Source organism: Capsicum annuum, chromosome 1 (assembly GCF_002878395.1).
Source record: "Capsicum annuum cultivar UCD-10X-F1 chromosome 1, UCD10Xv1.1, whole genome shotgun sequence".
Classification (NCBI taxonomy): Eukaryota; Viridiplantae; Streptophyta; class Magnoliopsida; order Solanales; family Solanaceae; genus Capsicum; species Capsicum annuum.
Window position 1 is genome coordinate 201,096,061 of NC_061111.1, and position 10,076 is coordinate 201,106,136.

At 33.5% G+C, this 10,076-nt stretch overlaps 1 protein-coding gene across 3 annotated transcripts; it reads left to right on the forward strand.

The window, feature by feature from the left end:
- Positions 1 to 39: 39 nt before the first annotated feature.
- Positions 40 to 5,182, forward strand: LOC107844196 (very-long-chain aldehyde decarbonylase CER1). 3 transcript variants are annotated; one of them, XM_016688674.2, is made up of 10 exons: positions 40 to 179; positions 532 to 758; positions 1,358 to 1,590; positions 2,027 to 2,246; positions 3,065 to 3,440; positions 3,518 to 3,625; positions 3,788 to 3,988; positions 4,064 to 4,159; positions 4,407 to 4,580; positions 4,672 to 5,182. In XM_016688674.2, exons 1-10 carry the CDS (start codon positions 120 to 122, stop codon positions 4,852 to 4,854), a joined length of 1,878 nt encoding a protein of 625 aa, XP_016544160.1. In that variant the 5' UTR covers positions 40 to 119; the 3' UTR covers positions 4,855 to 5,182. The 3 variants fall into 3 exon arrangements, with proteins under 3 accessions (XP_016544160.1, XP_016544161.1, XP_016544164.1); XM_016688675.2 differs by lacking the exon at positions 4,064 to 4,159; XM_016688678.2 differs by lacking the exons at positions 3,788 to 3,988; positions 4,064 to 4,159.
- Positions 5,183 to 10,076: the final 4,894 nt, after the last annotated feature.

Here is a 10,076-nt window from a genome sequence, read left to right on the forward strand (position 1 = left end):
CTGAACAGATTGAAAATGCTTTCCCTCTATACAGAATTCAATATTTATATAAACACACACACACAAGGCAGTGGAAGCAGGGGCTTTGAAGATAACATAAGGAAAGAACAAACTAAAGAATGGCTACTAAACCTGGAATCCTTACAGAATGGCCTTGGGCATCCCTTGGCAACTTCAAGGTACTCTTTCTTGGATTCCAAACTATTTTTCCAGTCAAAACATGTTATGTTTCTTCTTCTGTTGTTGGCGACTACATGTTCCTTCATTGATGCATCAGTACTGTATGGTCTTGCACTGAGTTCTTTACCGTCCTACAAGTAGAAGTGAACAACAAAAGTGTGTGTTTTATTATCAGATCCTACCTTACATTCAAGTAGTATTGGCATTTGCAAGTTTAATGCATTTAACTTTGTGTATTCTCTTCTTTCTTCCATATCTTTTTCAAATTTATGATTTTGTGCTGAATCGTGAAGTTACTATACTAGAACTTTTGCTAAACTCTTTTTACATTTTTTAATTGTCGTGATGAAGTACTTGCTTTTGGCACCATTTGCGGGTCATAGCATATACTCATTCTTCATGGGCAAAGATGAAAGCCGGAGGGATATTTCATACATTTTCATACTCGTATATCTACTCATGAGAATGGTTCACCACCAAATGTGGATATCCCTTTCGCGCTACAGGACTGCTAAGGGTGATAATCGGATTCTTGATAGGAGCATTGAATTTGATCAAGTTGACAGAGAAAGGAACTGGTACGTATACCTCCCACCCTCACGCCTTCATTCTTCATCCCCATCACTGCTCTAAACGGGAGCTATGGGGCACAAGGAAGTTCATCAGAACCTCCTTCCCCAGAAAATTACACTACACCATACAAGGTTAAAATTATTTTTCAGGTATGATATAGTAGATGTTAAATCTCCTTAGCTTCTTTCTATGTTTACTTCTTTATATTTTAAAACCACTTGGTGAAAATCCTACCACCACCACGGAAGCAAGCATTAGAACCTAGGACGTGTTTTAAAACTAAGGGGGGCCAAGCCCAAAGCTGAACATGTCACTGGTGGCCTGAACTGCAACAACTAAACCCTCTTGAGCACTAAAACTTTTGATGAGACATCCAGGTTTCCTCCAGCTAAAGAAGTTAATGGGAAAGTTCCAGTTCCAAGATAGGCTATATCTTACAGGCGTCAGAATTTTGAACTAGATTGTACATGTCTAACCATGCTTTGGGCAGTACTAACTACTAATTAGGTTTCGACAGTGCCCATAAGGGATCAAACAAAACAAAAAGATTATGCAAAACAAATCGTACATGACATGATTAATTAAGGTTGCATTGTTTTTTTAGGGATGATCAAATCATGCTTAATGGGGTGGTATTCTACATTGGATACCTGATGTTCACACAGACTCATCACTTGCCTCTTTGGAGGATTGATGGGATCATTATAACAGCCTTGATGCATACCGGTCCCGTGGAGTTTCTCTATTACTGGTTTCACAGAGCTCTGCATCACCATTTTCTCTACTCTCGTTATCACTCCCATCATCACTCCTCTATTGTCACCCAGCCGCACACTGGTAAGTCCTCAGAAGATATTTTTGTAGCATTTTCTTTTATTTGATCAAGTTTTCTAGAGGTAGAATGATCAGTCGAGAACATACATTAGATATATAAACCAGGAGAACCTACAAAAACATGCAACTCTATATCATGTCTGATATCATACCTAGAATTTAGAAATACAGTAATACCTTGCAGTAACTAGTTAAATTGGACAAATAACATAAAAATTATGTACACAGTCAATGTATATACTTTAAACTTTAAAACAAATAACTATGTCAAGTAAAATGGGACAGATGAGAATAAAATTACTTCGTACATTGACTTTCTGGAGGTTACGACCTGCCTGAAAGCTTGTAGGCCACAATAACCACAAGGTTTCAGTTTAATCTGTAAGACAATCAATTAGCTATCTGGAAATACTTACCACGTTTTTTTTAATTCTTGCAGCTGTTATTCATCCATTTGCCGAGATTGTAATATACTATTTGCTCTTTTTTATACCAATCGTCGTAACATTATTCACTGGTACTAGTTCAATAGCTTCAATTGGTGCTTATGCCATCTATCTTGATTTCATGAACCTCATGGGCCATTGCAACTTTGAGCTAATTCCTAAGTGGATGTTCTCTATCTTCCCCCCTCTCAAGTACTTGATGTACACGCCCTCGTGAGTCTTTGCTGGCCTTTTATTTCAATTTTTATTTATATTTATAGCATAAACAATGCTTCAGAGACGTTTCTTTTACTTTTACCTCGACAAGATTTTATAAACCATGTGTTTTTGCATTTTGCATTTGTCTTATCATATCCAACTTCCATTTGCTATGGTTATCTTCAAAAGTGATTTGAATATCACAGGAATTTACTTGAGCTAACAAAGATTATTTGAAATAATTGCCGGTAAAAAGGTATTCACTAGAAACTTTGAAGTTGAATTTCACTTTCACATATAATCACTGAACTTTAGCACTACAGAAGTAAACCAAACTTTACCAATAATAACACTAAAGTCACAAAGCAATTTTTTGTCACATTAAGATAATTGAACTTTACCCACAATAGCAATAAAGTTGTTGAACTTCATCCACTATAATGACAAAATTTACGCATAAAAGCAACATTACTGTTAAAAGATAAAGTTGTGTGACAACAAGATGTTATATCCACGGAGGAAAACAGAAACAGAGAGGTTATATCATGAATATCTACAAGGTAGCACAACTGTTTATATAGAATTTGTGACAACAGAGATGCAACTTGTTTATTTCTGTACAGCCAAAGTCAGAAGGCTCAGTGAACAGAAAATATATATTTGCTTCTAACTTAAGTTAATCAGGACATAAAAGGATAAAAAGGAAACTGGAGTATTCTTACAAATATATATTTTCCTACTGACTAGGCAGACTATTAACCCCTGATAATTTTCTATTTGTGAAGATTTTAGATTCATTCTTTATTGCTAATATCAATTCTTTGATGGCACAGGTTCCACTCACTACATCACACTCAATTTAGAACAAATTATTCACTTTATATGCCAATGTATGACTATCTGTATGGTACAGTGGACAAGTCCTCAGATACATTGTATGAAAAATCACTTGAGAGGGAAGCTGAATCACCTGACGTGGTGCACCTAACACATCTAACAACCCCAGAATCCATCTACCATCTCCGTCTAGGGTTTGCATCCTTGGCCTCGAAGCCTCATGCTTCTAAGTGGTATTTGTGGTTAATGTGGCCCATTACGCTGTGGTCGTTTTTGATTACTTGGATTTATGGTCACACATTTGTTGTCGAGAGAAATTTGTTCAGGAATCTCAAAATACAAACTTGGGCTATCCCAAAATATAGTATACAAGTAAGAACGATTAGTTGTAAGTTCTGCATTATACACTGCTACAGAGACTAATTGGCCTAATATTTTATTTTGTTCAGTACTTTATGCGATGGCAAAGAGATACTATTAACAATTTGATTGAGGAAGCGATTATGGAAGCAGATCAGAAAGGCATAAAAGTCTTGAGCCTTGGACTCCTAAACCAGGCAAGTAAAACTATAGAATATCAAATATTAGCCAAAGCAGATATTAACTATTAGGGAGACTATGAATTAAAAAGAATTCTTCCACCACCCTATATTGTTGGCCAGACAATAGAGGGTTTCAGCTGATACTTACAATTATACACAAATATAATGTTCTAGCAGGAAATGCAGCAGAATAATAACGTTGAACTTTATGTAAGGAGCCATCCCCAGTTGAAAGTGAAGGTGGTGGATGGAAGTAGTTTAGCTGTTGCTATAGTCCTAAACTCCATTCCTAAAGGAACTTCCCAAGTGGTCCTTAGAGGTCATTTCTCCAAAGTTGCTTACTCTATTGTCCTAGCCTTGTGCCAAGGAGGAATTCAGGTAAATTTAACGATATATTAATCTCCACAATGATTTTGGTTTCCCCGTCTTATCCATTGAAATTTTTATATACAGGTTATGCTAGATGGAAAAGAGTACAAGAGACTAAAAGCAATGCTTAATCCTGAAGCTGCAACTAACTTGATCCCTTCAAAATCTTATGCATCAAACGTATAAACCATAATTTGATAGTAGTTTATAACAACTCCTTCACCTTCACCTTCCCTTTTTCCTCCTCTCCTATCCCAGAGACCTGATCTCTAAACCATTTGGACTTTAAAAGGTTCAAAGATAAAAAGAGAACACTTCTCTTCCCCTCCCCGCATTTATCCCACATTGTTGGCTGTCGAACTAGAAAAGTTCGCAAAGCCTAGAACAGCCCGAAAGAATACTTCTTTATCAAAGTATTGTATTGCAGATATGGCTAGTGGGGGATGGATTGAGTAAAGATGAGCAACTGAAAGCGCCAAAAGGGACATTGTTCATTCCTTTTTCACAATTTCCAACAAGGAAAGCTCGCAAGGATTGCTTCTACTTCACCACACCAGCCATGACCGTCCCAAAACATTTTGAAAATGTAGACTCTTGTGAGGTTAGAAAAGATCACTTAATTTCCTTAATTTTCAATCATTTGATTTTTCAAATAATTAGGAAATTCATGACTAATTTTGTTATGAATCCAGAACTGGCTACCAAGAAGGGTGATGAATGCATCGAGAATAGCCGGGATTTTGCATGCATTGGAAGGTTGGAATGAGAATGAGTGTGGAAACATGACGTTTGATATTGAGAAAGTGTGGAAAGCCAGTCTTCAACATGGTTTTAGCCCACTGACCATGCCTTCTGCTACTGAATCAAAGGCTTAAAGATACAAATTGCCTTCATCATGACCATATCTCGAATCAGTAGTGAATTACAAGTTTTTCATCCTATCTTTCAAGCTCATAATTTTCCTTGACAGGAACAGGAGAATTATTTCCTAATTGAAGCATGGATGGTAGATACAGTCAATGAGAATAGGGAAGCCATTGACTAATATTGCTTTCCCTACTTATCTTAATTTTGCAAATAAGCAGTCTGTTGTTAAATTCAACTCAAACTTCTATCAAAGTTCTGTATCTAGATTGATAATTTCCGCTCATGATACGAACCCATGCCAACAGTAATCAAAGTCATTTACGTTCTTTCGAGCTATAAGTTTCCATTTAGTCAAACAACAAAGACCAACTCAATCTCTATCTATTGTCAATTTAAATTCAATCTTTCTTTTCTATCAACTCAAACCCAAGTAATGTATCAATCAAGTTCAAATTCAATAAGCATTTTCCTGTTTGTAAATGGCAATCATCTGTTTGCTTGATTCCTGAATTTGCATTTCTGAACTTTTCATGTGTTCTACAATTAGGCTTACCTCAACTCAGTTAGAAAGTATTATGTTGTTACATGATTTTCTTATCATTGTGTGTGTTAAGTGGAGACAATATTCTTGTGATCATTCCTTAGTGCATGATATGCAAGCCAAAAGGGAAATACGGGATAAATCAATATTCATTAGGTAGAACCATTGCTTGTACATTTCCAAACTGGGTACATCTTCAAGAAGTTTATTTGTTTCTTCTATTATAGCAGTCCGCAAATGAGAGTAATTCCTTCATCTCGTGTACATGTTCGAGATAGTAACTCAAGAGGACACCCAACTATTAGCAATTATCTAACAAAGTCATGTTTCCTTCTTTTGGGGGCAACAAGGTCACCAATTTTTGCCTATGGCTATATCTCTTCACAAGTCCCCCCTATATCTCTTAACAAGTCCCCATGAATTTCTTCTTTTTCTAAACCACGACCCAATCCCACCCAACCCTAAGTCATAACCCAAATTAACCCTATTAACAAAACAATGAAGACACCAATCAATTTTAATGTATTTAAATGCTTATTATGCAAGGTTCTACAAGTTTTCTTTTACTTGTAGACGTATGTCTGACCAAAACAACTACGATCGACAGCAAGCAGAGAGTAATTTCATAATGTGAATAAAAATAGAAGCATTTCTCAAGGTGATAAATAAGAATAAATATAGGATATGGAATAGCACTTACTTCATCAACTTTTTCACACACATAGCTTTATTCCATGGCTTTTTCCCAATCTTCTTCCATCAAAGCTCAATCTAGAGATGATAAAAATCACCCTGATCAGAGGTCACAAAATAGCATGACATGAATGAGTACAACGGGACAATAAAAAAGCAGTACAGTTTTATTTTTTTAAAAAGAATAATAACTCTGTATTACATCCAAAACAGTACTTATGTATGTACTGAAACCATAATTTACAATTGGAACTCTAGAATGCCCCTATTCCCATCTATAATGTATCAAGAACATCAACGATAGATATGGTGTCATTAGAGTAAATCTGATTACACCACCACCAAAGGATATGGTACAGCGGATGGGGTTGCTCCTCCTTTAACCAGAGATCTCGAGTTCGAGTCCAGGAATGGAAAAAATCCTTGGCAGGGAGGGCTTCCCTGAATTGGCCCTATGCAGCACAAATCTGGATTAGTCGAGCTACAATGCAGGTACCGGACACCACATGGGAAGCAAACAAAAAAACTGATTACACCACCTTGAAGTTGATGCCTGTTTGCAAAGGGCCTTTTGCCTCTCACCTTCTTTACTCATTCGCCCATCAATCCCGGCGCATAAACCACACAGCATTAAACCCGCCCTGCATTAGGTGAAAAAAAAATTAAAAAGAAGAATGATTTAACAAAAAAATTGAACTATGTGTCATGCTTATAGAATTACTGTTGATAATTTTGAACTTTATGCGATAATTTTCTCCTTGTTTCTTTTTGAACCATGATAACCAAGGCTTAGCTGGGTATTCCAAGTCTTGGATAAGGTTTTCGGGATGAAAAGGTTTTAAGTTTAATTTTCATCAAATTATAATGATTTTGCATCCAACTTTATGCCCTTATATTCTTTATTATTAGCATGTACGAGTGTGATAAATTGCATCATTTTGTGAATTAAGAATGATATTGCAGCTGATTCAATTGGAAGAATATCAACAGACAACAATAGTTGTAATAGATACAACTCAATTCCAAAACTCCACATATGTGACTTCAAAACTCGACAAAATCAAACTTGACATTGCTTGTCACTTAGTAAAATTGAAAAAAGAGGATTAACGTTCACTCAGGTAAACATGTCAATTATATATTTTGAAACGAAATAAGTGTTGCATTCTTTTCAAAGGTATGACGACCACGCTGAAAAAATCACCTATTTACGAACGGAGTAGAGAAGGGGGAAAACAACTCTTGCTAAAATAACTCCAAAGCTTATACAGCTACTAGTATTATTGAAAATACACTATACCAAAGTTATTTTAGCAAGTGTTGTCTCCACTTCCCCAATTTCCGAGATAGCGCAGACGTGTGTGCAGTGTACTGTGTACTCTCTGGCTTTCTAGTTTTAGGGTTCCAACTCACACTAGCTACTATTTATGTAGAGTCAACTGCTCCCCTATTCCTTCCATTTGGGCTGAATTTGAGTGCAACTCTAACTTACCCATAAGGCCCAACAAAAGGTTACCCAAAAATATTCCTACTCATGAAAATATTAGTGAAAATTATCCCCTATATAATTATTAGATTGGAAATTATAAATTATAGCAACACTTTTAGATAATTACATTAATAATTTTTTAATTGTAAGTTATAGAAATTTTTAAAAATATTTATTTATTTTATTTTATTTACATATTTCGGTTTTATATTTTATACAATAAAATTAATTCCCTTTTTATAGGATAGTATTCAATTTCTCCTTAAATAGTATGCTGATAATTATGGGAAGAATATATTATGGTATAAATAAATATCTTCATTTATTATCCCTAAATTTATCTATTCCAAAAGGTTTCACACCTTTCACAAGCTACTTTTATTAAAAGAATATTTTTTTACTTAAACACGTTTCTTCTACTTTCATTTTCAAAATATGTTTCCTCTCCATTTACATACTCAAATTATTTCTTGAAAAAAAAAATGGGGTTTACCATTGTTAACATATTTCTTTACTCATCTTTTTCACTTATCTAATATGAGTTTTATTGATACAATACTTCTAAAAGTGTTTCTTCCTTTTCAAATTTCTTCGTGTGAATTCTAAGTAAAGTTGTAACTGTAGTTATTTATTCTTCTATTTTTGGTTGTGATAAGTGTAAAAAAAATTATTGAAAGTGGGTCTAACATCAAGAAGCAAAAAGAAAGCTTGCCCAACAAAATTGAACTGCCCTAGAAGCTCAATTTGTACATGCATATCGGAAGTAATATCAACAAAAAGGTTGATATTTCAACCAACAAGTTCAATGCTTTTAGCCATCGTATGAGATATGGTGCGTTACTTTGGGATTATGCTCGAAAAAAGCAAGATGATGGTGCGATAAGTGAAAGTGAGGTGACTGGCAGCGTTATGAGCAGACTCAGTGGTCAAAAGATTTTGAAAGACATTGTTAGTTCAACTGTCCCTAAAAAAAATAAAGCATGCATAGACATGGATACTGTATTTTAATATTTTTTTGGTGCTCATTACTGTTGTCTTTCTATGATTGTTGATATGAACAAAGTTTAGTTTTGATATTTAAGCAGTTTTTTATTCAATGTTATGCTAATTTAACAGTTGTTTCATATTTCACATCATTGAATGAATTTGATATCAATTAAGTTTGTGTCAACCAGATACTGCAATTTTTTTTATAAATCTTGATTCTTTTTTTTTTTCAGTATGAAAGATGACAATGTTCATTAAATCTTAATTTAATACAAAAGTAGATGAGATGAAAACTTGATTCAAAGAGACATATCAGTTTAGATAACTATTTCATTCACATTTCATACAAATGTGACATGTAATAAATTACTTTATAAACTGATCCCATTGAATTTATAATCTTATGTATATCTTCTTAATTGAATATCATAGTCACATTATACTCATTTCATATAAATATAACATGTGAGAAACTATTTTATAAACCTTGAATGTAATATTGATATTATACAGGTTTCATACATGAAATAATTCAAAAAATACATACTGATTTTATACAGTTTTCATACACGAAACAGTCTAATAAGTATATACAAGATAATTTTCACTATATTATTCTTATGAAAGATTCCTATCTACATTCAAATCCTTATTTATGTTGTTACCAACACAAATAACAGTTGTTCAATATTTTCTCTAAAATCCATTGACATATCTTTTATTGTTGTATGCAATGTGTATTTAATAAAGAAATTGATAATACTCCTTATATCAGATTTTTTTTAAAGAACAAAAAGGAAGATTAGAAGAAAGAGAATTTCTGATGAAAGAGAAGAAATCGTTGGTTGAATAATGATTTTATTTAATGAAGTATGTGTAAAATCATTTTTAGAGATATTTAAGGAATGATTGATATCCTGACAATAAATATCATCCCCTTTTTGGGTATAAAAATCTATTTTTTCATAAATAAAATTTGTATTTTCTTATTTATATTATTAGAAAAACGTTTTTCGTTTTCTTTTTTTATAACCTGATTTGCTACAACTTGTAAAAAATGAAAGTTATGCTATAAGTTGCAATTAACCATCTAAGGAAGGTTATTTGGATATTTTTTTCCAAAATATTACGCAACGTCGCAAATAGTTCCGTCGTATTTATAAAAGGTTAAATTTCATTCATGGTTACTTAACTTTGTATCTATTACGCAATAGTCATTTTTCTTTCATTCATTTCATCCATGATCATTTAACTTTACTCTGACCATCACAAAAGTCACTATGATCGGATTTTACAATAATTCCATCCGAAAAAATAATGTGGCAATCTTAATTAGTTTTTAATTTTAATTTAAGTGAATATATAATATATTACTTATATCTTGACCCTTTTTATATGCGCACAACCCAATTTTCCTTATGGATTATTTAACGAAAGAATACCAGTTTCTTAATAGGTTGGATTACCTAATGAAGACTATTTTCATAAAAAAAAAAAATTGGTTGATATTTTTATGAAAC

What these genes read in the sequence shown, in the direction of transcription:
- LOC107844196 (XM_016688674.2), top strand. Translation starts at nt 120, where the DNA reads ATGGCTACTAAACCTGGAATCCTTACAGAATGGCCTTGGGCATCCCTT. An exon ending in TCCCAAAATATAGTATACAA is followed by an intron (nt 3,441 to 3,517) that starts GTAAGAACGATT and finishes TATTTTGTTCAG; the next exon opens with TACTTTATGCGATGGCAAAG. An exon ending in AAAATGTAGACTCTTGTGAG is followed by an intron (nt 4,581 to 4,671) that starts GTTAGAAAAGAT and finishes TTATGAATCCAG; the next exon opens with AACTGGCTACCAAGAAGGGT.